This window comes from Pholis gunnellus, assembly GCF_910591455.1.
Source record: "Pholis gunnellus genome assembly, chromosome: 3".
Lineage (NCBI taxonomy): Eukaryota > Metazoa > Chordata > Actinopteri > Perciformes > Pholidae > Pholis > Pholis gunnellus.
The window spans coordinates 11,068,473-11,095,367 of NC_136529.1; the positions used below are offsets into that span (position 1 = coordinate 11,068,473).

General features: G+C 41.0%; 2 protein-coding genes across 4 annotated transcripts in view; both read right to left on the reverse strand.

The window, feature by feature from the left end:
• Positions 1-546: 546 nt before the first annotated feature.
• Positions 547-2,733, reverse strand: npffl (neuropeptide FF-amide peptide precursor like; the record flags this gene model as incomplete). Its single annotated transcript, XM_079156689.1, has 3 exons — positions 547-667; positions 1,693-1,808; positions 2,587-2,733. 3 exons carry the CDS (start codon positions 2,731-2,733, stop codon positions 547-549), a joined length of 384 nt encoding a protein of 127 aa, XP_079012815.1.
• A 2,696-nt stretch (positions 2,734-5,429) lies between these two features.
• itga7 (integrin, alpha 7) overlaps positions 5,430-26,895 on the reverse strand; it is a 33,799-nt gene continuing 12,333 nt past the window's right edge. The window contains exons 2-26 of one of the 3 annotated variants that reach the window (XR_013767642.1): positions 23,515-23,642; positions 22,924-23,003; positions 22,409-22,664; positions 20,469-20,576; positions 17,185-17,392; positions 16,368-16,564; positions 16,003-16,091; positions 15,751-15,878; positions 15,424-15,519; positions 15,221-15,282; positions 14,768-14,937; positions 13,792-13,941; positions 12,913-13,028; positions 12,304-12,490; positions 12,125-12,199; positions 11,866-11,945; positions 11,696-11,773; positions 11,085-11,187; positions 10,753-10,968; positions 10,148-10,264; positions 9,900-10,013; positions 9,242-9,340; positions 8,829-8,954; positions 8,215-8,379; positions 7,058-7,197 (exon numbers count right to left, since the gene is read on the reverse strand). Coding sequence is in view for 2 of the 3 variants with exons in the window: in XM_079184931.1 (XP_079041057.1) it covers positions 7,042-7,197; positions 8,829-8,954; positions 9,242-9,340; positions 9,900-10,013; positions 10,148-10,264; positions 10,753-10,968; positions 11,085-11,187; positions 11,696-11,773; positions 11,866-11,945; positions 12,125-12,199; positions 12,304-12,490; positions 12,913-13,028; positions 13,792-13,941; positions 14,768-14,937; positions 15,221-15,282; positions 15,424-15,519; positions 15,751-15,878; positions 16,003-16,091; positions 16,368-16,564; positions 17,185-17,392; positions 20,469-20,576; positions 22,409-22,664; positions 22,924-23,003; positions 23,515-23,642 (3,139 nt within the window). In the remaining variant the exon portion in view is untranslated. Of the gene's footprint in view, positions 7,198-7,701; positions 8,380-8,828; positions 8,955-9,241; positions 9,341-9,899; positions 10,014-10,147; positions 10,265-10,752; positions 10,969-11,084; positions 11,188-11,695; positions 11,774-11,865; positions 11,946-12,124; positions 12,200-12,303; positions 12,491-12,912; positions 13,029-13,791; positions 13,942-14,767; positions 14,938-15,220; positions 15,283-15,423; positions 15,520-15,750; positions 15,879-16,002; positions 16,092-16,367; positions 16,565-17,184; positions 17,393-20,468; positions 20,577-22,408; positions 22,665-22,923; positions 23,004-23,514; positions 23,643-26,895 lie in introns of those variants that run through there. The other 2 variants (XM_079184931.1, XM_079184932.1) reach the window with 2 other exon arrangements.

The following is a 26,895-nucleotide window of genomic DNA, read 5'->3' on the forward strand; positions in this document are numbered from 1 at the left end:
AAACCCACGGAGGAACTGATACTAAAAAGGATCCTTAGTTACAACCCCAATCTGTAATTTAAAATATTTAAATAGTTTATAAAATATTAAAATATTCTTTCAAGTTATATTTTTGTCTCATGCCGACAGAAACAGAGATTTCATACAATTTCAACGTCATTTTGAACACACACATACACACAAGTTTATTCTTTTACAAGTTCAAAGCTCTTTTATTTAACTAGAGAACAACAGAAAATGTACTGTTCAAATAACAGCAAACACTTTTGGTCCTAAATAACATTCTAGTCGGGATACATGAGGTCTGCTCACAAAAACCCAAGAGGCACCCATCAACATGCTGTGCTGGAAATTAGAAAGAAAAACAGTCAAATTAAGCTCATGTCATCTTTAACTAAACGTGTCAAACAAGGCAAAATGGGATGAGACAATTTTGAAAAACTAAGTTTATTATTATTAGTAATATTATTCAGATGTATTCATTCAAATTGTGTCTCTCCACAGCTGCCCGCTGCTTGGCCTCATGCCAGGACATTGATGCGTGGATTATTTCTTGCCGAATCTCTGGGGCACGGCCATACTCCAGATCTGACCGGGGGCGGCCTCCCAGTCACGGGGATGTATCTCATCCTCCGACACTACCTGCCCTCTGGAGCCGCGGCCAAACCTGCAAGGGAGGAGAGACAAAGGCAGGAACTGATGTAATTCAAAGTAATAGGTTTAAATGAAAGACTTGTTTGTATCATGGACCTCAGCAGGAACGACCACAAGCGTTTCCATGAGGCATGGACAATTCACACTGTTTGTCAAACTGTATTTATCTAATCACAGCACGAAGGACTGATACAAAGGAGGCAGTTAAAGGTAAAAGATTAAACCCTTAAGGTTGAGACCACAATTTTAGTTAAAAAACATGATCTAATCTTTTTCTTTAGATAACTGTCTGGCTCCTGAAACATCTTAACAAATAATCTAAACTACATGATGTTTAAAAATGGTAGATATGTTTCTAGTTCATTCAGAAATGGAAAATAGTTGCAAATTGGTTTCATTTTATCAGCATGTGGATCAACGGAACTCAATCAGTTGCTGATTAGTTGGTAGACAGACAAACTATTTTGATAAACATTTAGGTCAATTTTCAAGCCAAAACGTCAAATATTCTTGTGTTCAGGCTTTTTTGTTTTTGTCCTACATCATTCACACAACTGATTAAAACAAGACATTTGATGACATCACATTGAACTCTTGTAAATTGGGATGGGCATTGTTTACCATTTGTTGATGTTTTACAGACCAATTAATCGAGAAAATAATCAGCCGATCATTTCCTGATGAAAATAATCATCAGTTGCAGCTCTATCTGCATGGCTCTTGCAGTACACCAATAATTATACAAATCAAGGCCTGTATCAATAATATATGATGAATTGTGTCTAACATGGAATTGAGCCATGAGCCAATTGCTGTTTTACATTTTTTTTAGAATTGATAAATGTTTGGTTATAATTCAGTGTTGATAGGAAAATGCGATACAGAAGATGAAATGCTAAAGTGTTGTAGATAACTTATTTCCAGTTTGATGTTTTTTTGTGCACTGTGTACTGTGTATGTGTGTGTGTGTGTGTGTGTGTGTGTGTGTGTGTGTGTGTGTGTGTGTGTGTGTGTGTGTGTGTGTGTGTGTGGACCGACCTCTGTGGCTGATGGAGGACAGAGTTCCTGGTTTCTCTCTGAGATCCGAGCAGCAGAGCTTTCAGCACCGCGGTCAGCAGACGATCATCAATGCTGTCGTCTGTGTCTTCACTTTCCTGGAGCACAGCAGGACACACATAAACAAATGCAAAGCCTTGCATCAAAAAGGATGTGTTCTGTTTTTCAACACCGCACAAGAATATGTTGGGATAACATCGAGAACCCTAACTGCATTCAATTTCGGGTTGCAACACAAACCCCAGGGGGTGTTACTCTCAGTCCTGCTGCGAAAAGGGACCTTGAGATATAGATATAAGTGTACAAAGGCAACGATTTATACCTCATGCCCACTCAAATATCCATCCACCCTCATCTTTATGCAAAGTAAAACCAAGATCTGTCTCTGCACGCCACACAAAGAAAATCGTATAATTTTCCCCGTGATCTGAATCCTCCTCCTCTGCCGTGCTCTGACTCTCTGTTGCCTCCAGCATATATTACTGTGCATTTCACTCTGTTGCATGACGAGGAACACTGTCTGAAATCTAAATGAGTTATGTGATTTAGCTCGTCTCGCTTGATAAAAGGGCTCAAATCCCCTTTATGTACTTCATCACATGGAGTGACAGACTTCTCTGAAAATATTGGCATGACTTCAGGTTGTGTGAGTTTTTCATTTAGTCTAATAGGGCTCAGCAGACAGTCCATATTTACATCCTGCCTAGTAGACACAGTATATATTACCCCTTAACCATGAGTGCCTGAGATACATCTCAAAATTAGATTTTTATTTTCAGATGCCAAAGTTATTTTGGCAAATTGGATGTAACATAAATGATATGGGAGATAACACACATTCTGCGAATGCTAAGTGTGAGTGGATTGTTGTCTCACCAGCCCCAGCAGGTGGTCGACCATGTTCTCCTCTGAGTCTGGCAGGACGTCATTTTTGCCCAGACTGCCTTGGATGTGAAGAGCCCGACTGACGCCAGCCATCGCCACAACCAGAGCCAGAAGAGTCACCATCGCAGCTGTGTCCATGGTCTCAAACCGAAGCGGAGGTCAGAGGAATTCTGTTGACAAAGGCTGATAAAGGTTTTCCAATTACACTTGTTGACTTCAAAAGGCTCGGCTCCTGGAGAACAGAGGAAATACTCTTGCTGGTCAGCGTTACGTCTCCTCTTTGTGCAGGGTCCTGGCTAACTTCAATGGTGGTAACATCCTTATCGGGTCTTATATACACCTCACGGTCACAGGCTGAAAACCCCCAGGAGAGCTGGGAGAAAGATGCTCCTGTACAAAGGGGAACAAGGGACAGGATGGAGGATGAACCAGCCCCCTAATATAAGACTTAACTGGGTCCATTTAGCAGGATCAGAGCATTAGTAACGCCTGAGAGCCAGAGTGCGTTATTATGTAGCCCTTAGGGTAGTGAAACACAACTCTCACAGTTATTAAACAGATAAATCCCACCAAATGGACTCTGATCCACCAGTCCCTGTTGCCCAGTAGTCCTCACCGCATGTGTGGACAAACAATATGGGAGAACACTCATCACCCACTTAATCATACGCCAATATTAAACCAACTCGTCTGCACAACCTAATTGACCTTAGGGAACAAAGTAGTGAACCTAATACAGCAGAACAAAAAATAGAAACAAAAGAAACAAACACGAGATCTACACATTTTCTGCTTTTTAGTTTTTAGTTAGTATGCAAACTTAATGTTAGTGTTAGTTAGATGCAAATAGTTTGTTTTTTTAGGTTTGATTATTGGGAGCATGTAAAATGTTCATGAAAGATGCTTCACACATGCTCTCTCCAAATGGTTACTGGCAGGAATGTAAAGCACACTATGATTCCAGAGAAACGTTATGGATCAGCAAAACCTTTGCTGACACAGTAAAAGAGATGGCTTCATGAGGTTTTTTTTTCTTTAAACATGCTGATGAAGGGATTTTTAGAAAGAAGCTTCTCCCAAAGGAACCCTTCATTTGCTGAATAGCTTCCTTCATTTTTTTAATTTTCAAATGTCGACTGCTTGATTTGTGAGAGTGACACGGGCTTTATTAGTGCCGTATAGGTTCTTTGTCTCTGTCTTTGGCTGTGTGTGTGTGTGTGTGTGTGTGTGTGTGTGTGTGTGTGCATGTACAGATTGTGTGTGTTTGTGTAATAATTAGTCACTTCCCCAATACTGGGTGAGACATCAACAGATTTAGCTCATCAAAGTGCCTAATGGGTGACAATCCGCTTAGACTGAAACACACAAACACGCACACAGTCTAACTGTCCCTGTTTAACTGCCATGGCAACCAGGATGACATTTGAAGGATTCTGAGGGGAATTAGTTTTCATTCTATTATAAGATCACAAGATTAGAGAAAAATCGAATTCGCTCACACTGACGAGATAATAAGAGGTACGTGTATGTTTAGTCTTTGTTGTTTTGCTTAAGATGAAGTTATTTTTTGAACAGGAATAAACACTTGATTAGGGGCACCTGTACACCTTGCAGTCAAATACAACAGCCCTTCTACTCTTATGACGCCTTTAATATTTTGCTGTTGTTGACATGGTCATGAATAATTTAATTATATGATTTGAGACTCAATATAAAATAGTCCACCACAACAACACATTTAACTATGACCTCAATGATAAACACATAATTGAGTTCACACATTTCCAACAATGCCAACAAAAAACGAACCTTTCACCAAGGTGGAACTTATGGCGGATCGATTATATTGGATTGCAATCGATTGTACAGGTAACAGAGAGTATGGTACAAGCGCTTATGGGCAACATAACTACTGTTAGTCATTCAGTTTTACATGATAAGTGTGATCACATAGTAGGTGCGTATTGATTTGGCTCAGGTTCAATCAAATATCAGTCACCTATTACTAAACAGTGGAAATGGTGTCTTCGGACATAAAACTGGAGGTTAGAGTTTCATATGCTTCCATTGTCCAGTTGTGAAATATATTCACTTCTATCTGGAGATGGTCAGCTATGCTTACATCTCTCTCTAACGCCTCCCGCTGGTTCAGCTGAATGTAGCTGCTAGGATTTTAACTGGGCCTTAAGGAAAAGACCATGTATGACAAGTGTAATCTCTACCTGCTGGTTAGTTATAACAGGAAAAGAGCCGAGGATTTAAAGCTCAGGTCAATGTAACCTTGAGCTATATATATGGCTGACCTGTATGTTCTTTTATGAACCAGAGCACAGGCTGGGGCCCTGGCCTGTGACATACTGATGATGACTGTTATTATCATATGACAAAACCTGTTTCTTATCCACCAATTTATAAGATCTACATGTTGCATTCTACAAGTCTCCACGTCTTTTTTTTTATGTGCCACTAATATCTGTCTTTGTACTGCAGCATGTCTCTCCTCTCGTTGATGCATTCATGTCACGCTACAAGGTTATGGGCAACATTACCATGCAAATAAGGAATGAAATAATGCAGGCCCTGTTATTGTCCTGAAATAGTTTTGTTCAAAACTCACATTCAAAACCAACTATTAATGTATTTTGTGTATCACATAAACAGTTGTGTTTTTACAAAGAAATCTCAAATAGTAGAGACCAAATGTGTATTTCAGTTTTCAGACTTTTGCCTCCACCTGGTGTTTCCAGAGTGAACTGCAGGTTAATCAGTAACTGGTCACAACTGGCTACAAATTCGACGGAGAACGACACAACTTATACGTCATCGGATGGGTTTATTTTGTTTCCTTTAATTTTATTTACAATGTTAAAATGGTGCAGCCAAACAGAGAATAAATAAAACACTGAGTTATGACAACATCAAAAAAAAAAAATAGGGGAAGGTCAGAACAGCAACAGGAGCTTCATGCAGCTAATACAAGATTGTCCAGCAATACCTAAAAAACAAGCTCTTCATGCTTTACAGCCACTTCATCGACCCAAATTATGGTTCCTTGCCGACATGTTCTGCTCTTCTAGAAATCTTCTCTCCTGTCTTCATTTTGTTTATTTGTCCACACGTCTCCAACAGATGCTTCAGGGCAGCTTCCTGATCTCGTTTGTAAGTTGCCTTGTGTTCTTTACCAGTAGTTCACAATCTGCCACTTTTACCATAAGGCACTTGTATGCAGTTAGAAATGTCAGTACTGACATGAATGTACTATCTTACCCTGGCTGGTGTGACCGGATTACAGTACCAGGAAAAAGCGCAACAAGCAGGTTAATATATTCCAAATAAAACGTTTTAAACCTATTTATACAAAGGTCATGGTGTCTGGCAGTAAGGAAAGGAAAAAAATAAAGATGTTGTTGTTGAAAACCTCATAATGATCTAATTCAGTCATACATATTATTATAGGTTTTAATTTGAGACCATGTTTTCACACATAATCCTTTTAAAAATGTAAATGCTGACACTGCAAATGTGCAGACCGTATTTTAAATATTGCGTCGCTTTTCTTAGATATTTGGTTTTCATGCGACTGCAACGCTATGGCCTTGGCTGTCATAGGTTGTATTGTGTGTTTTTTTCAAGTTCTTATTCAAGTTTACTCAGGTGGTAAACTATTGATGTACAGGACATTTAACTGACATATTAACACAAAAGGGCATTTCTTTTCCTTGAATAAGGATTTACAAAAAACATCAGGTGAACTTATTTCCAGAGCAAACAGCAAGCTCAGAAAACAACACATTTAGTAATAGGCAACATATTATTAAACTGATACCTTAGACATTTTCCCAAATGTTTTCCAGTGCTAACTAAAAGAAAATCCCAAAACATTATTTATATAAAAAAATGCATTTTTTTCATTGCCATATCAGTCGTCAGTCTTACAGTAGTTAAGGCAAAAAGTAGTTTTTGTCACGGGCAGTGGCTTCTTTGTCAAAAATGTCCAGTGTCTCTGTATGCATCTGAGATTATACTGTGCGTTTGTGCATTCATGCATGTCTTTGAGTTGTGGTGTTCTGTCCTCCTTTGTTCTGATGACAGACGGTGAAGTCCATGTGAGCATCAACGCTCCGTCTGCAGGCTGTAAAGCATATTGAGCAGCTAGACTGATTCCAAAGTTGTTGTTGGCCTTCGGTATTAACTTTAACACGCTGATATAGATGCACAGTATAAATAGACTATGCAAGGCCAGCCATCAGCAGGCTACAGTAGAGATCCAGTCACAGTGTAACGGGCCACCAATATGCAAGTACTGACACAGTACAGAGTGCACAAGATGTCATGATCTCAGTCTATGTGCACTTTTTTTTAGTCAGTTAGTTCCAATGCAAAGACAGAATGAGTGCCACACATGGTGATTTGAATTAATTCAGTCAGTCAGTGCTTCAAAGCGAGTTACGAGGTCCCGTCACTCCAGTGCGTGGCCCATTCCTTTTTATGGACAACTCCTGACTTCTCAGTCTGGAACTGTGGCCGGTCCTCGCGCGGAATCTTCACCGCGTTGTACTGAGGCAATTTGTCTTTGTAGTGGGCCCGTTGGAAGAAGCCACACTGTTGGCACAGGAAAGAGGAAAGACGGTTGGAGTGCAGATAGAGGAAGAATAGCAGAGAGAGGGATGCAGAGGCAGGAAGGAAGGAAAAATACAAAGAATTAAGTGATGTCATATATAATGATGTAATAGCCAATCACCTGCAATGGTTTGCCCTTCTTTCAGCAGATTGTCTACTTTCCCATATCATGCCTTGTAATAAACTAATAAATAGTTAGTATCTTATAGTTCCTCAATGACAGACAAAAAGATAATGTGATTATCTGATCAGTCAAAGTGGCATTTTAATAAAAAGGTACATCCACCCAAAGAAGCACATCCACATGCTGCACATTTCATCAGTTTGTGTCCTTGATTCAAACACCAACACGCTGCCAAAGTGCTATTAAGAAAAAGTGCACACATTAATGTGAACAAAATCCCCTGCTGATATTAATGACAAGTTGATTCTGGCAACTGAATGAGCCAGGTGGCCATGGGATGTAAGTCAAATAGGAGTGTTAATAGAAGACAAGCACATCACGAAAATGAAACGTTCCCACAGACTGGTGCCAGAATGAACAAAGTGTAGTTGATGAAACTGTGACGTCAACAGCAGAGGCACAACAAACAGCACAGCAGGCAGCTGAAAAGTCCTGAGGGAGAGATGGCTGGTTGGTGTTCAATGGGCACAGATTACAAAGACAAGACAACGCTAAATAATTGGAATCAGTTTTTTTCATACAATAAAACAGCACATTTTTGCCATGCATGATCTCATAACAGAGACCACCACACTAGCAAAAGTGTACAGGTTGATTCTACCAAGTGCCTGATGGTATACAAATGTAATAATATCCATAAGTTCAGCTGGCTTCATTGATACCATTCACTAAACCCCTCTCGCAGCTACAACATCACACCTTTTTGTTTTTTATTAATTGTGCCAAATTGTGGTGATATTTCACACTGTAATGAACACCACCAGCCACACCAGAGTGCATCCAGGAACAAAGCAGTTGTGGGTGAGCATTTTTACCGCTTGGAGGGAGAGGAGGAGGGGAGAGCAGGCCAGAGTGAAATATCTTTTATATTATAGTTCTGATGCCTGCTTCTCCGCCTCCGAGGGTTGGACCCCCAAATGGGCGCGGTAGTACTCCGTCTCATAGTGCCGGCGCCGCTCACTGCGTTTGAAGAACCCGCACTGGGCAACAGATCACCACGGGGAAATTGAAACATGGGAGATACAATGGGAAATGAAAAAGGAAGGGGATTTAAGGATAGAGAGTCCCCAGGTGGAAGTGAGAGGAGACAAAACAAGAGGGATGACACACAGAGGACAAACAAAGGAAGGAAGGAAAGGAACAGATGAGAGTGAGCTGGAAGGAATAAAATGATTATAGGACAGAACAAAGCAGATAGAAATAATTGGACTACCATGGAAAGTGGTGACATAATGCCAGAGTAATGGCCAGTGGGGTGACAGGGAAGAAGTCAACTAAACTATAAGAACCTCTTATGTATAGGCTGAATCTAAATCTAATCGAGAACATCTTTTTACATTGTTTGAGGGGCTTTGAAACATAGAACAAGAAGGTCTATTGAGTGTTACGAAATGCAGTGACAGTTGGTTATCCTTTGTGCGTGCGTTACCTTCCACAGTATGCAGACCAACAGAGTCAGCAGCAGGATGCCCGCCAGGACGGCTATGAGGATGATCCACCAGGGGATCAAGTACTGGTCAGCGAGACCAGGCTCAGGATAGATCATCACTGGCACCTGGAGAGGAAGGGAGAATGCAATCGAAATGTAAAATTAAGAGAAAAAATAGTAGATATATATCTATACACCTTATAGGGATTAATCAGTGAGTCAGTCACTCGTGCCTGTAATGATAATATGTGTATTTATATGAGGTTCAGAAATGTGCAGATTGCGAATGAATCTTATATGTTAGATACCGCTGATAGCAATGTGTAAAAGGTGACACCAACAAACATTTAATGAAGAAAACGTAATGCAGTTTTTTTTTTGTTAGGATACATGTTTCATGTTCTGCCAAGTACCTGAGCGGCAGCATCCTTGAGGATCAGGTGTTTGATGCTGGACTTCACAGTGATGTTGGCTCTGACCAGCAGCTCCAGAGCACTGACTGATGGAAACTCCTGACAGACAGAGAAAGGGGGAACATTAACATTCAAACACAAACTGTCCAGAGTTACATTGTGCTTTGTTCATTCAGATGCAGCTCTTAAAGTTCTGAAATTAAATTAGATTAAAATCAAAACCCTTTTTCTTTTAATAAAGCTTTTTTATTTGATTTGAGCTAATGCAATGCACACTTCACTCTGATATTAACTGAACTAAGATTCATGTGTAAAAAAGTCAAACCACAGAAGAAAAAATATTTTATTGGATGCTCAAGGCAAACATCGTATTGGCTTTATATTTATATTAATATTATTTATATTATATTTTATAGTCACTCTTGGATCTGCATGTTAAACAGCAGTTGCAGGTGAATCAGTGGTCAAAGCTGACAGCTGTGTTCACAGTTTGCTGACTGCCGTTTTAACATCAAAGCTCTCTTGTTAACTGTAGTTATCATTCATTCACAGTCAATGTGAGCTGTCAGCAGCAGCTGTAACAGCTGGACTGAAGCTGAGATGGAGAGTAATGTGCAGGGAGGTGCTGATGTCATGATGACAGTGTTGTTGTTTTTACCTCTATGAAGCTGCTGTTCCACAGCCTGGCATGGATCTTGAGGACAGCTTGACCGGAGAAGCTGTGGAGGGGACACTGAAACAGGACACAGCGTGCCGACCCCAAGAGACAATCCTGGAAGAAAGAAATGACAGCTGAGCTGATTTTCAAATGAACTGGAGACTGCAGTTGGAACAGCAGTGAAAGGCAGAAGCAACAAAGCCTGCATCTTTTGTTTTGTGCGATTTGTATTTTCCTTTCCCTCTTACCAGTTTGAGCGACTTGCGTCTCTCAGAGGCTGCCACGGCTGGGGTGGTTCGTCTCACGCTGCCTTTTGTCGTCACTTGACCTTCCTCCTCTGGGTGGGAACGACGCGTTCGCCCAGCCTGGTGGTGGTGACACATTCATACAGGATGAGACAGATCAGTCTCGAATAAAGGATTGAGTTATGCTTGACAAAAACAAGAAATTGTCAGCGTGAACATGATGTAACGGAGGATGATGTTGAAGTCAAAGTCTCCACGTTAGTTTACATGCAGCTGTGTCCAAAAATGCTCTCCTTTTCTAACCACTTTTCTTTGAACTGGATGTAAAATATATTTAAGAAGGAAAAGGAGTGTTTTTGTCATTTTGTCATGTATAATATTTCCACATTTTGTTAACATGTGTAACATTTCCAGCACAAATTCTAGATATAAGATACGAGAGTGTTGCCCTAATGAAGAGGTTTTCTATTGCATTATATATTTTCTAAAGCAAACTAATATTACAATTAAGAGTAAGCTGTGTTCAATGAGTGTCGACTCTATTGGTGGTGTTAAAATAATATATAATAATCCTGGCATGGTGCAAAAATGAGCTTTGATATGCTTACCCTGTGATTGCCGAGCTGTGGAGGTTCTGCAGGTGAGGAGCTGTGCAGCTTCAGAGTATTGAAGGCCCCTGCTGAGGTGCACTGTGTGTCTGGGTGGCCCTCAAACTTCAAGCTGGCGGGATACAGAAGCCATTTCTCATTGGACAGCTCGTGAGGAAACATGATGTTGAGGAAGGCCGAGCCGAGTGTCTGCAGAGCTTGTCCGGGATTAGTAACCTGACAGAAAAAAGAATATCATACAGATTATAATAACATGTGTGTCTTACTGTAGCCAAGACAGGAATCTAAACACACATACAGGCGTCCTGCACACACACACACTCGTTCCTCACCACAAACTCAAAATCCACAGGGCTGCCGATGTCCTCCAGACTGGTCATGGCACTCTCTCCCTTCACTTTGCCGCTGAAGAACAGCTGGTGAGGACGAGCAAACCTGCAGTAAAACAGGATCACATCAATGGGTCGGACAGCTGCATACACACTCACACAGCTTTATAAAGCATTTATCTGTTTACTAGTCGCAGTAGCGGTACAGTTCAAGACCACAAGCAAGCCTGGGATTATAGCATGTCTCTCATAACTACTGGAGGAGAGCAAGGTTCACTTCATTTTACTCAAACTCATGCATGTACATTGCTAAACCTCACAGAATCTTATTTCCAATTCTCAAAAATATGTGAGGCCAAGTTTTGTGGAAATGTGTATCACATGATGCTCAGTTTATCTTGGATATCTTAGCGTAGCATCAATGAAGAGTTGGAACATGCTGATAAATAATATATGTGACACTGTCAGACACAACAAGCTTAAAGCGGAAGGGGAACCCAAAGGAAATGTGTTTGTTAAGGGTGTAAATGAGATAACCTAAGATAAAGCACCCTTTCCAAGCCACACAGAGTGTTTAACATTGATGAGAAACTGTTTTAAAAGGATCAACTCACCCACTGACAGACAGAGGGAGCTCTATCACAACTTTAGCAAAAGCTGTAACTGGTGCCAGTTCAGGCTGCTCACTGATACTGAGGACACAACCACAAACAGACACTGTGAACAACGTTGATTTGGGATGAACAAGTCAAAAATCTGCACATAAGAGATGTAGAGGGCTTACGTTGTCAATAAGAGATCTGCTGTCAACTCAGTGGTCTCAATTGTGATGTTAGATGTGCTCAAGTTGATGGAGAATTTCAGCTGAAGAAGCAACACATAAGCTGATATTTCATTACCCATAATTACACTTAATGCTGAAATCATGTTGATTTTGTTTCACACTGTAGAAACAAAATATCAAATATACAATATATATATTTTTTTACAACCATAAGTTGCTTCTTTTTATCCTGACAGTCTTCAAAGCTTTGTTTAAGTACCTTAGTATCTCGTTTCACAGGGTTTCCCAGGTCACATTCAACTTGCGAGCCATTCTGGTTCGCTTGACATCTCATCTATAATCAGGATATCAAACAACTACTATCAGCAAAAACAGGAATCCAAACATACAAGTTTCTAGTATATGAATTCACCTCCAAAAATATTTTTTTGTCTCAACCTGTGGTGGGATCCTGGAGCCGGCGTACGACAGAGTGTTTGGAAGGGAGATAAGCAGCTGAGCAGCGTGGGCGTCATCTCCGTCCTCCTCAGGGTGCAGCGGGTCGGAGGGCATATTGGTGACGCTGATCTCCAGCACCACCAACCGCTGGTCCGACAGGGAGAACACCTGCACATTATCCTCATCTCTACAGGAAGAGAGTGGGGAAAAAACACATATTTACAGCTGCTGAGTAAATACACAAATGACAAATCATTGCACGCTGAAGTATTCGTACGAGTTTATTATTGAGATTTTCTAAATTGTAAAATCCCTCAGAGACTTCTATCTCCTTGGTTCATCAAGGAGACCCCTTAAAGCAGTATAAAATAATGTATCAACCACTAATAAATCCATCAGATTCAATTTATAGACCCTTCAGAAGGCGTACCTTAATCTCAGCTTGCACCAAAAGATGAATTTAAGAAATATGACAGTAAAACTAATTATTTTCTGACCACATACACATAATTGTTTGTGTTGGGGTATAGGTAGGCAACAGTCTCTCAGGGAACAGTTCGCATGATCATTCCCACCGACTCACACAGAGTGGGCTCATCAGATACTAACTTTGGCAGAGGGGTGAAGAGGTCGGAGGTCAGGGGCCGCGTTCCGAACTGGTAGCTCAGCTTCAGGTTGCTCTGGCAGATTTTGTCGCTGCCGCATCCTTCTCGAAGGAAGTTCACCTTCACAGGGGCAACGAGACAGACGTTAAGTTGTTTATTAAATCACAAAGCACATTCAACATCTAGTTAAAGTGTGTTTAATACAAGATTGAATCAAGTAGCATGGTAAGTGCTGCAATTAGATAGTTTTATCATCAACTCAGTTATTTTTGAAGTTCCAGCATCTGAAATGTTGTTGTGCACGATAGAAAGCTGAATTTCTTGATCAACCATTAATCAAGAAACTAATCAACCAATTAATTGTGTAGCCCTATTGCCTTACACTTCTGCATTATGAAGCTTGAACTGGTAAATAAGCACCGGATATTTGGGGTGCAAGGGAGAAATACTGCATAGGAGGAAAAAACATGGATTCATGTGTGTGAGGAGGTAAAAAGATGATTCGACATAAAGCTTGAAGAAAGGATGCTACCTCAAAAACATCTTGGGTAATTGTGCTTTATGCAAATCATAACGTAAGTGTAAAGGATCTTCACTGCAGCAGTACTGAGGTACATGTAAGGTAATTATCTTTTTTTAACAACAAAATCCAACCAAGCAGGGTCTTTTTCTACAAATTATTCTGCATGTTTATGTTGTTAATAGAATCAAATTCCCAACTAAATATGCTTTAACTCGTCTTGACAAGCCTGAGTTACTGCAGAAAAGTTCGTAGATTGGAATGTGTTTCATAAATCTCCACTTCTTTATGCAGTAATTTGCAGGCAAGTGTGGCCCATTAAAGTTAATCCCGGCCATAAAATACTTCCTTTTGGTTACAGACCTCAGAGTGCAGCGTGTTTGAGGGGGAAACACTCAGTACAGGAGCCAGCTTCTCCAGCCTCTTGGCACCTGAGTGTCTGCGTGGTGGCACAGGCTTGATAGTGTGGGTTATCGCCAATGAGATCGGACGCAGTTTGTCCCGGATGTTCTCCTGCATGGACAGATTTGAAAGATTAATGGACAACAACAGATTTGGTCAAAGAGTTTGTTTGTGGCGCATAATAAAATGAATAAGACAGACTAAAATATTTTTAGCTTCCTCCTGATTTTCATCTGTTTCCAGATGTAATTCACCATGTAGAAAATAAACAAGTCTCTTCATACACATGTTTGAGTGCTCTGATAGATGCCACTGTATCATGGACTCCTCATATAGAATGTATCAGCTGGGCATCTACCTTCTTCGTAGAATAAGATAGACCCAATAGCCAGACTATTTCTCTGTTTTATAAATTCCTGCAGGCCTGGCTCAGCAGTTAAAACTTAAAACTATATGTATATATAATCAAATCCAATATAATGTGACAAATATGAGCCAACCTGTGGCATTCTCCTTTCAAGTAAATAGCAACAAGAGCATTCACAGAAAGTATCTCTTCTGAATCCTGGCATGCTTTAAACGGAGATTATCAACTTCTGCCCTCCAGTAGGCGATTTAGAGTCCCTTCATTTAAACGCACACCAAAAATCAGAGTGCTGCTGAATGAGATCCAGAGGATATAATGTAATATGTTTAATTATCATAACTGTTTTAAATCTGTTTTGTACGTCTATTAAAGTGTTGTGTGTGTAACTGTATATGTAACCTGTGTGTTAATTTCTCAAACAAACTGTTTAATGCCCTGAAACTCAAAAAGTGGATAGTAACAAAACACACAACGATACATCTATACAATTATCTTTTGCTACAAGACTAAATAAAATACAAAAAAACAAGACCAAAAGCCACCAGTTATTGTCTAAGCTAAGTTACTGACATGGAGCTGGAAGGTAGCGGTGGTGCACACAGGGTGACGCTGCCGATGCAGCTCCACTTCTTCTATCTGAGTATACTCCGGCTCCAGGGAACTGCGGCCCAGGAAGTTAACGCGGTGGGGGAGGCCCAACTTCCTGCGCTCTGTGTCAGCTTCAAAGTGCACCACAAGTGCTTGAAGGAGGTAAAAACAGGAGCGATGCATGTCAAGAGATGGAGGTATTGAAAAATGTCAGAACGCACCCAGAGAGCACTTAAAGAGCCCACTGGGGGCCAAACAGATATGAAACCCCCATCTGAGGGAATACAGTATTACACAGCTGTGATTCAATCAAAATAAAGTGTGATGCTACCCCACAGATAAGGTTACTTTCCACTGTAAATAGAAATGAGAAATGACTCTTGTCCCACATGAGAGAAGAACAGAAATGGTCTTGAAAAGCAAAGTGTGACTTACTAATGTGTGGGGAGTAGTGTTCTGGGTGGGCTGTGAAGGTGAAGCAGGCCTTGACCTCCATGCTAAAAAAGGCAGATGGTGGAGAGCAAAAAAAGAATTATCTGTTACAACACTTGCTTAGATTGAAATGAAACATTATTTTGAAAAACAATCACAGGGCAAAATACATTAGCAGCTGTCTCTGTCAAATTGTCAGTTCTTACCAGACTCCTTCTCTGCCCTTGCAGTTGTACTGTTCCAGATCAATGAACTGAGGGTCGATAGATATATCTCTGATCACATGGATTACTGGGCGAGCCCTTGGGTACACACAAAAAACACAAAGAGTCAGATAGAACCAATTGTATGCAAGGTAAATATGTAAGATTTACGATAAAACTTGGATTTTATGTGTGTCTTTAATGTTTGCTTAGATTTAATCATGATTTATCCAACAATACAAATCAAACATTGGGCCTTTTTGTTCGTCAAATGCATGCAGTTATTGTATTGAGGATCTCATTTGGGTTTTTGAATAAATATTTTCTCACCTGAAGAGAACCACTGAGTCATTAAGAGAGCCCACCGCAATATCAGGGTAGTGGTTGTTATCAATATCCAAACCACCTGAGATGGAGTATCCAAAACGTCTCACATCAAAGTCACGACCGTCCAGCACCTGATGGGATTAGAAACACTGGTCAGTCATCATTCACTCAGCCACTCTCTTATTCTTCCTTTGGACTATTTTCATCATTCTTTTCATCGTTTGGTTCATTTCAAAACTGTCGTATGAAACTCACCTGAGCCGGTTTTGTTTCAATTCCAGCATCTGAGCCTCTGTAGATAAAAACTTTGCCATCTCCATCAAACGGTGCCCCAACAGCAATATCTGAACAGAAGTACGGAAATAATTCAAAACTCTTTTAAGTGCACAAACACAAATTCATGTTTGAATAGTCTAAAAGAAGAACCACAGTATGAAAAGGACAATTGGGAAACGTGCTGCTGCTCAACTAGTGTTGGTCGAAAGTGGAAGTAAAACTTTAGGAACGTTAACTGGATTAAAACCATTTAAATCCCCATCTGTTTTAAACAGCAGCAGTAGAAATTGAACAGAATCTCTCCCTTTACATTATTGTACTATAATAAAAACCTCTGATCTCACCTCCGTATCCGTCCTGGTCCAGATCTCCTATATTGCTGACCGTCATTCCAAACATGGAGTCGTAGGTCCCGTTGAGACGGATGGGCCGAGCCTGATCGTCCCAGTGACCGAATGGGTTTAGGTACACATACACAGCTCCACCAATCTCTGCCTTACGGTCAAAGAAATTAGGAGCTCCAACAATCAGATCAGTCCAGCTGGGGACAGAAACAGAGAATTACAAATGAATATACTTTTTATTTTAGTGCACCCTGAACTTATTGTTGAGTTTATTTAAGCACACCCCCTCTCACCAACAGTCACATACAATGCAACTAAGTACATTTACTCATACTGTACTGTACTTTTGAGGTACTTTACTTGTGTATTTTCATTGCTACTTAATATTTCTGTTCCTCATTAAATTCAAATGCATGTAATACATGATACTGTGCTTATTTCACTCCACTTTATTTATATCACAGCTATGGTTATAAGTTACTTTTCAGTATAGGACTTTACGCACAAAACATGTGCATCCATTTATAAAATATGATGCTTTGTCATAGATTAAACTATGTAAAATAATATAAAGCAGTTTAATTAGCTCTAAAAAAGACAGCTACAGTATAATACTGTCGTATGTCAGTGTCATACATAATAATTCTCCAGTGATATAGAAGTATAACTGGGCCCATTTTGCCAAATGAGCACTTTTAGTTTTTACACTTACATATATTTTTCTAAAAAAAATACTGAATACTCCTTCCACCACTGGTCATTCTTGTCTATTTAATGATGATCATCCAGACTGACTCCTCATCCAGCATTTCCTCACCCGTCCCTGTTTAGATCCGCCGTAGCTACCGAGTACCCAAATGAGGACGCCAGCTCCTTCCCCCAGAAGATGTGCTGTGGCACCAGTCGGTACACGTTGTCCTTCCTCAGCAGCACCACTGCCCCTGTGTGATTGGCCCGAGGTGCACCCGCCACAAACGTCAGCTCACCGAGGCTCATGATCCCCATGGCCGAGTCCACAGAAAACCCTGTAAAGACGGAAGGCAGGATGGAGGGGAAGAAGTGGAGCAAGATGGAGGAAAGGGTCAGGGGTTAGTATTGACCGTGGGGCTCGGAGACTCATCTCCTCTCTGTGTAGCATGTCCCGCTCATCTTCTTACTAATGAAATGTGTGCCTTAAGTGACCATTGATTTTATGCCAAACCCATGATGGGTGTAAATGTCCTGTGTGCATGTGTTTGAAGACTGCTGGAGGCTGGCGAATGGATACGTGTCCACTGGGAAGAGCAGGAAAGGCTGGCTGTGAGTAGTCACGTTAGCAGAAGATGTATGGGGCTTCACCTAATGTCCCGTGAGATTCATGATGCTGCTGCTCTGTATCAGCTGTCTCCAGTGAAGGCAGGATGTAAACATAGGGGGTGGACGTTAATCAGATTTATAACCTAGAGCAAACCCTTCTTTTGTGTGGAAGTGTATGTTTGTGTGCGTGTGTGTGCGTGTGTGTGTGTGTGTGTGTGTGTGTAAAGGAATGTGTGCTTGAATATAAATCAGGCAGCGCAAAGGATTGAACAAGTGGAAGGGGGAGGGTGTGTGTGTGAGTGAGTGTGTGTGTGTGTGTGTGTGTGTGTGTGTGTGTGTGTGTGTGTGTGTGTGTGTGTGTGTGTGTGTGTGTGTGTGTTTGCTTCATGACAAGATGTGTGTTGAAATGTTATCGAGATGTGAAAAATAGCACGTCACATCAAACATTTCACCTGAACAGAAGCAACCACATGCATTTGCTTCACTGGTTCCAAAACATGCAGATGTGAGGGTGTGAAATGATCAATCAGGACATGATCTGTTAGTGCTGAGTAAACATGCAGGGGGAGACACAACAGAGACAAACAGTGAGCAGCTCCAGGGTGGCAGGTGAGGAATGCAACAGACTGCATCGCAAGTCCTGTAAAAGCCAACGGAGGGAGACAAATGGTGCTACTTTTTCCACACAGGGAGCCTTTTAACACACAGGCTCGCTACAAGGTTGTCTCTATAAAGCTAAATGGAGAGTGAAAGCTTAAGGCAGCAGAAAGGTTATTAAAGGGGCCCTTCAACAACGGTAATGATTCTGCACTACCCTCATTCAAGTCTTTGCACTATAACTTGCAGGGATATTGATTGTTGTACTGTTATTACTCTCTTCGGTGCTACTACTACTGTACTGCCCATTGGTGTTGTATCTCATTTATTCTGTTTTATCCCATCAACTAGATACACAAATAAATAAATGAAGCAACAGAAAAATGTCAAGACTAGATTCTGTCAAGATGATGAGCATATTGTTTTGACTCAAGCAGTATATGAAATAACAGACACGAGTTCCTCACTTTCTTTTTTTAAATGAAAACCTAAACAACCATCAAGCCTCCAGAAAACCTGGGTTTATCATAACACTCCATTTAACCGGATAATAAAGAGATTCTTTCTATTCTCTGCAGGATTTCTATTTGGCCTTGATGGAGGTGAAAAGGACGTACAGTATGTGTTTATTCAGCAACACACTGCTCTTTGGTATGTCATTTATGTATGTACCATAATATGACAACTAGAACTCTGTGACATTTTGCATGTAATGACTGAAATAACTGCAACACTGTCTCTGTCATTTTTATTAAGCATGCAAAGGTGTGGCATATCATCTGGTTAGGATCAATGGAAGCATGTGACTTATAAATGAAGGCCAAAAAGGTCATGTGGAAATTAGTGTTGTCAAGGAGACGGCTCAATGTGGAGAGCGGGAGGGTAAGCAAGCTTGGAGGTTTGTGAATAAAGAGATTTATGGCAGATCCACACACTTAGTGAAAAGTAATGACTGGAACAATCACAAAAACAGGTTGTGTTAAGCAGACGAGGAGTCGTTACACATGGACACTAAATACCAAGAGATTCATTACAAAAACAAACCACCACTTCGGTCCAGACAGAACAGGCTCAAAAACTACCTCATGATCCCCAGAGGATGAATCCTATTGACTTTGGTATTCTCCTGAATTTCTCTCTATATAGCGCCACCAGCAGGTCAACTTCTCAATGAAATATCTCTAAATCTATAGATGGATTGGTGTACAATTCTGTAGAGACATTAAACATTCATGATCCCCAGAGGATGAATCCTATTATAGCTTTAGTGATCTCCTTACTTTTCCTCTGGCGCTACCATGAGTTTCACATTTGTGGTTTTGAATAGAATGTGTCGACCACTATCACATGGATTACAATGAAATTTGATACACACATTCATGATCCCCTCAGGATGAATTGTATCAAATTTAGTGATCCCTAAACTTTTCATCTAGCGCCAACATGAGGTTGAGATGGTAACGTGTCCATTACTTTGGTGTATGACCTAACCTTCCTTTTGTTTTTAGAGCTATCTAGCAAATGTTAGCATGCTAATATACTAAACTAAGATGGTGAACGTGGTAAACATGATACCTGCTAAACATCAGCATGTTCGCATTGTAAGCATATTAGCATGCTGACGTTAGCATTTAGCTCAAAGTACTAAGTACAGCCTCACAGAGCCGCTAGAAGGGATGTAGACTCTTTGTCTTCATTGTTAATAAAACCTTTTTATCAATAAATCGATTTCGTAAAACTATGGCAACTGACGAGAAAACCACCACCACCTGGGAAGCTTTGTACCAACACACACACATGCAGACTGACTCAACACACTACAGGCGACAGAAATCTACAGACAGAACAGACAAACACCCCGCTGCTACTCAAAGAGACAACCATCTCCTCGCCATCATCAAATCAGCAGCTAGAAGCCGAAAGTGACAAATAATCATAAACAAAAAATGTTATAAAATGTTATAACATTTAATTAAATAAAAATTAAATAAAAATTAAATAAAAATCTATTTAATTAAATTAAAATGTTGAATGGCTGTCTCTTTTTAACAGTGCAGGTGATACGGCCCCATTTAGTACATGGATTACACACTACAAATCTATCTGGAATTAGCAGAAACGATTAAGACGAAGACGGAGGAGGAAGGTGGGACTACTTCAACTACAAGCCCAGTCCGGTCCGAACAAAAACACCTCACGCCTACAAACCTAAGTAGCTATTATGAGCTACATCCTCAAACGGTGTGGGCCGGCTGGAGGGCTCCAGAGTTTTGTACAGCAGTGCATCTTCAATGGGGCTAGCCATGAACAAGAGCCCTATGGCCCAAGACAGGAAAAGAGAAGAGAGAGAAAGAGAGACAGAGGTACGAGTGTAGGAGGGAAGTGATGGGGTGGTGAAATGGTGAGGGGAGGGGCAGAGTGAAAAGAGAGGGAGAGGGAGGTGCAGGTGAGACAGGCTGTGATTGATTGATGTTTTGTCTTTGTGGTGCCACAGCGGTCCAACAAAACCACTGGGTACCTGGTGGAGGGACGACGTTTCAGGCTCAGACTGCACGTTGACTGGCTGTGCACCACCCTCTTTAAAGTTTTGACATGTTTTCCTGTACTTTGTTTTAGGGAGAGGGCGGTAAATGGAATGAGGATAACGTCATTGTTGTTGGGTTCATTTATTTTTGGTAAATATTTCCCTTGTTTGCTCAAGAAAGGGAGAAAGGTCAAAGGCTGGCATAAGAATTCGTGCCAGGCCACAAAAAGCTCTGGAAATTTTTCACATGTCCACCCAGATTCACGTGGGAATGCGTTAAAAAAATGAGGTGGAGCAACATTCGAGGCTCTGTGAGTCACACACAGATAGGCTCATCCAGAAACAATCCACAGGGAATAAGCAGTTTGAGGCATTTTGGCAGCTGCTACTGTTACTAGCTCCTGTGGTTTTGGCAGCCATGTTGGAGTCCAGCCTGAGCCCTGATGTCAGCCTCCACCGGCCCTCTCTTTCTCTCCTGTGCACAGGCAGCAGTGAGCAGGGAGGGCGAATCCTACCCAGGTAACTGTTGTAGGGCACAGGGATGAGCTGGGCATTAAGTTGTTTCTGATCTGCCACCTCGTAGGGCCCGTCGTCATAAAAACCGAGGTCAAGCAGAGTCTGGTTTAAGAGCTGGACGCGCATCTCACCTGGAATGGAAACAGGTGAGGGCACAGCAAGGCAACAAGCACACACAGCTGTCATCAGAATACAAACACTCGTATTACCTGCTGCATACAATCACTACTACTTACTACTTCTATGTACTCTATGGACACTTGTCAGAGTATACTGTTTGTAGAGTGGAAAGTCAACATACTTTACCATTTCATGTTAACAGGAAATTATACAATGCACATGCAACGTTGGACTTCATAAAACAGAGACTTTGCAGGACAACTCTCAAAGTTAAACTTCAAAAATAGACAGCAGAGAGTTTTCGAAGATTTTTTATGGAGCGATTTCACCACCATTCCCAATTAATTTACTTTGTTATGAGCTATAAGCAGCTCCTCCATTTCTTTTAGGTTTTGCATTACAAGTGAGTAGTGTTCATTGACAGCACACTCAAAAATGTGATAACACATCTATGTAAATGTGGGGCACACACACACATAATTACACTCTTTTCCATCTAAATTCATGTTTTGTATGAGGGACCCAGTTCTTACACATCTAGCAGAAAAAGAGTAATAGAGTAATATTTTTATGTTTTAGAATGTGAATTGTAAAAGTTAAGATAAACATAAGCATTGATCTCATGTGGCAGACAAAATGAATCAATCCAGTAGCGCTGATAACTGCACCAGATAACTCTCAGTGCTTTCTGTGATTAAGTGCATGTCGCAGCTCTGCATAGTGTCCAATCACGAGATTGTTTTATAAATCAATTCGATTTTTTTAAATCCCAAACTGTATTGTCCTGTTTATTATACTGTTTTATTTAGTCGGCTTACATGGGTTGGCTCTCTTCTCTTGCTTATATTAGCTGCAACAGTATAAAAGAAAACTTTACTTGTCTCCTTGTCTTGTTGTTGCTGCCACCTAGTGCCCCAAAAATAAAGCAGGAAGTAACATGTTTTCCTTTTCACAGCCTTTGTTTCCGTCATCTAGCCCTCTACCTTACCTTTCCAGTTGTAAGTTCCCGGAGCCCCGAACAGTATGAAGTTGTTGTCTGGGCTGAAACTGACGGAGAGTCCCTGCTGACAGAAGCCAAACTGCTCGTGTCCCTGCGGCCGGCCCTCGCAGAACTTCCACTCCCCTCCGTCCAGGTCGTCTCTCTCGGTCAGATCATCACTCAGGACGTAGCAGCGTCCGATGGGGTCGCGAGTCTCTGACGGTTGATTCATGCGTTGCCTGAGCTCATACAGGTGAGCACAGGTCTGGTGAGGGACAGGAAATGGCATTAGAGAATGTATTATTGGGATTTGCTGACCTGTTACTGCTGACTTTGCAGAACATCTAGTATTCATCCTTATACATGAAGGTCTAAATGTTAGTACAACATGAACCAAACATGAAAATATCCATTCTATGGTGACAAGTCATTGCGTTAGAAGCAGACCAACATTTTTGTTTTCAAACACCAGACGGAGCTTGCTTCCTGTGCTGATGCATTTACAGGATGTGATCTTCACTCACCACCACCTTTCCTCCAATCCCCTGACTCTTGACAGTGACTCCCAGCCACTGGTTGTCTTTGCTCTCTCTTTCCGGATTCACTGCAGGAAAACAAAGAAGGAAATGGCAACCATAGCTGTTTCCATATTGTAATGCAATTAGGACCTGAGCCTACAGGAAGCATACAGCACTGTGTTATTCAATGGAGTTATCAACGTTCAAATTATAGATGCTGTTGAATCACAAAACATAATTCAAATGTAGAGTCACTACATTTTAATGGCAACATTCTTTAGAAGCTTTTGAATAAAAAGGTACAACGGCATTCACAGTAGGTAAGTGAATGAATCTAGAAAAGCTTATTCTGATGTAACAAAATAGTCAAAATAAAGTCAAGGATAATCTCTATAAAAGTCTAATTGACTAAAGAAACCTTTTTTTCATTATCCATTAATCTGCCGATTATGTTCTGAATTAATTAATTAATCATTTAGGTGTCAAAAGGTCGGAAAATAGTACATAATACTTACAAGAAATCAAGCAAATATTCACAATTGAGAAGCTGCCATGAGAATTGTTGCTTACTTATTCTTTTAGCTCAACTTTACTCACCTTCTCCATCAATATCCACCCTCTCACAGTCGTACTCCTCCGGTGTGATTGGACACTTGAACAAGGCTCCGGGACGGATGCCCCTCAACAGGCCCTGCCCCGCTGCCTGCGGCGCCCCCACCAGGATCCTAAAGAGACATAACAATGAACATTTAATTGTAATGCATATGATATAATAAAATACTTATTGCTGATCTCACAGTAGTGTGTGTCATGAGGTTCATGACAGAAACTAAACATCTCATGTGAGTCTCAGGGTGCTTTCACACCTAACTCGTTTGGTTCCGTTAAAACAAACCCAGGTCCATTTTCCCGGTTACTACGGTTTGTTTGGGCTGGTGTGAAAGCCGTGAATCGAACCCATGTTGCCTAACAAACAACCGAACCGACACCGCTTCCCTCCGGATTCTGTTGCTTTTCATTTGTGGCGTGAAAGCAAACGAACCAACGAGATGTTTCTGGGATTTCAGCATGAATGAAGCACTAATAAATCAATCTGCTGACTGGGAAATCTGTTCAGGAAGCGATCCTATAATTGATCTGTATAAGGCCATCACTATAACCTACCTTATGCAAATCAACATGAGCATTAACATTAATATATACAGTATGTATAAATATATATACAAAGTGCTGCATAAACTTCTGTCAGTTAACGGAACTGGATTTCCCCACCGGTCCTGATGAACTGATGAGGCAGGAGGACAACCGCCGAAACTGTCCAATCAACGAGTTACCTGTCAGTCTGTATAACTTCTTGTTTGCTCCTCTGGTTCGTTTGTAAAAAAGGAACCAAAACCAAAGCTAAAATGCAACAAAGTGTAATTTGTTTCCGCTTGGTCTGGGCCCAAGGTGTGAAAGCCCCCTTAGTACTACTGCTTATAGGTTAGCTGTAGTTGCAGTGATTAAACGCTATTATTAACACTATTATTGCACATGTTACTGGGGGCACATTTCAGCCTCAGCTGACCTAAGCCATCGTAACTGCAAAGTACAAACACCTGCAGCTCAAGCTATATAAATCCTGCTGAGACCACCGACAGTCAAACATGTTATCTTGACTTTAAGTTGATTCAAAGCAGCTCTGTGGCATCTGCATGTACTGCAGATTGTTTGTACTAACAGCTTATCACAGACCATCCTTCACTATCAAAGCAAGGAAAAGTTTTATTCTCAGTGAGGTGGGTGATGATATTTTGGGGCCAGTGTCACTGCCCTCTGCCTTATTAGGAGCGGCTGATTCAGGCTAGGATGCTATTTAAAAACCGAACGTTGAGCCACATTCCACCCAACACTGTCAGCCATGGCATATGCATGGAAGCGAGACCTGGGGGGAAGCAGAGACAGAGGAGAGAGATCGAAGAATAAAGAGCAGATTGTAAGGCGGAGAAATGAAAGTGAGTGGGATATACTTTAAACTGGGTGCCACAACAATAGCTGCTTATATATACAGCAATTATAACAATGACGTGGGAATAAAAACTAGCAGCAATGCCTGTTTGAAAGGATCCCATCCCCAGCCGCCCTCATATCTACCTTGTTATGTACACACTTAAATTAGAGTTATCTCTGAGGCTGGGAAGCATTTCGACTATAAATACAGTGTAGCAAGTTGATAGCGCTGCATGAGAAGCAAGAGAAGTAGACACAGACACTCATCAACAGGCCATAACAGCAGCAACACATCATACTCATTTTCGATAACAATTGAGATTGTTTCTTGATACAGTTTAGATAGTTTGGCACGTCCCAACGTCTTACTCATTTTACGCCATGACAATAGCAATCGCCCAGACTCAACGTCTCGTCTTCTCCCAGTGTAAGAAAAAACCTTTGTCCTCACTTTCATCGTGGGTTTCATGACACACTGACACTAAAACTACCAACTCATACCACCCAGACTGCCAGACAGCTGTACTTTCTATTTTCTTCTCTTCCCTGACAAGAGCTTCTGTTGAGGTGCAGCCGTGCGTTGCCTCAGGCATGATCCCCCTCACCTTAATGAATGAAAAGCCCCCAAAAGCCAAGACATCTCATGTGAAATAACGGTGTTAAGCTAACGCAAACATATGTTAAACAAAAGGAGATTTAAGTGGAAAGAACGTATCGCGGAGAAAAAAACTAAAAACCCTGATAAGATCTGATCCCTCTTATAGCTCGACATTCCTGGGCGGCTCTGGTTTATGTTGAGAAGTTGAGGTGATACCCATCAGCCCCCCCATACATGTGCAGACACACTGGCAGGTGTCGGGGTGTAAGGTGGGAGGTCTGTGAAGCTGTTATACCGCCAAGAGAGAGTTGGACGGCTCCCAACCTGCCCATGTGCCTCAACATTATACTCAGCCAACTTAGACGGATTCAAGGGATTCTTCAGGGAGAAAACACCTCACAACACATAAAGTATATGCAGCGATGAAACAAAACGATCAGGGGCCCCCGGCCATCTTTTACCAAGAAGTCTCCTACTACTAACCAGTCACACCATACACACAACTTTGAAATATGGCTGAGAGTCAGAAACGTCTGTACCTGTTCATGTTTATCTAACTTCAGTCGGTGCAGATGGCGACCTCATTGTCATATAAGATCATATTTCCTATATCCTATATAATACTAGGCCTCCACAGTCTCAAATATGAGAAAAAAGCTAAAATCTTTTGTCGACTCAACAGTAAGTCGACAGAAAAATAATTGGCAACTGTTTTGATATTCGATTTCGATCATTTTAATGATTGCCAGCTCCAGCTTCTCATTATAAGGATGTGCTGCTTTTACTTCTTTCATGCAATAAAAACTGTACAGTTAATTGAATATCTTTTAATTCGGACTATTGGTTGGACTAAACAAAACATTTGTCACCTCGGGCTTATGGAAATTGTGGTAGAAATGTTTCCCTATTTTCTAACGTTTGGAAAATAATTATTAGTTGCAGCACTTTTTATTTATTTAATTATTCATTCCCTTCATTCCCTTCATCTTTCCCTAAAATGAAAAGCATCTTTGTTTGAAAAATGTAATCTATCATTTAAAAATAGTTAACAAGACACAAGAAAACAAGGAAATGTTGTCTGGGTGTCCTCAACAAACCGGCACAGCCCTGAACATTTTTAAGTGTGAATCTGTTTGTAGGAAGTTCAGTGATTCAGTGATAGTCAGAGCTGAATAATCCCCAGCATACAGACAGGCACACATGTCCCAAATTTCACACAGATGAAATGTCATGACAGAGTAATACTTTAATTTGTTTGCCCTTTACCCGCTGCTCGGCTCACTTCATTGTTCAGGATTGAGTCAGACAGTCTGATCATGCTCTCCACGGCCAAGCTCATCTTTGAGGAAACCCACATTTGACATGGTGAGTGTGTGTGTGTGTGTGTGTGT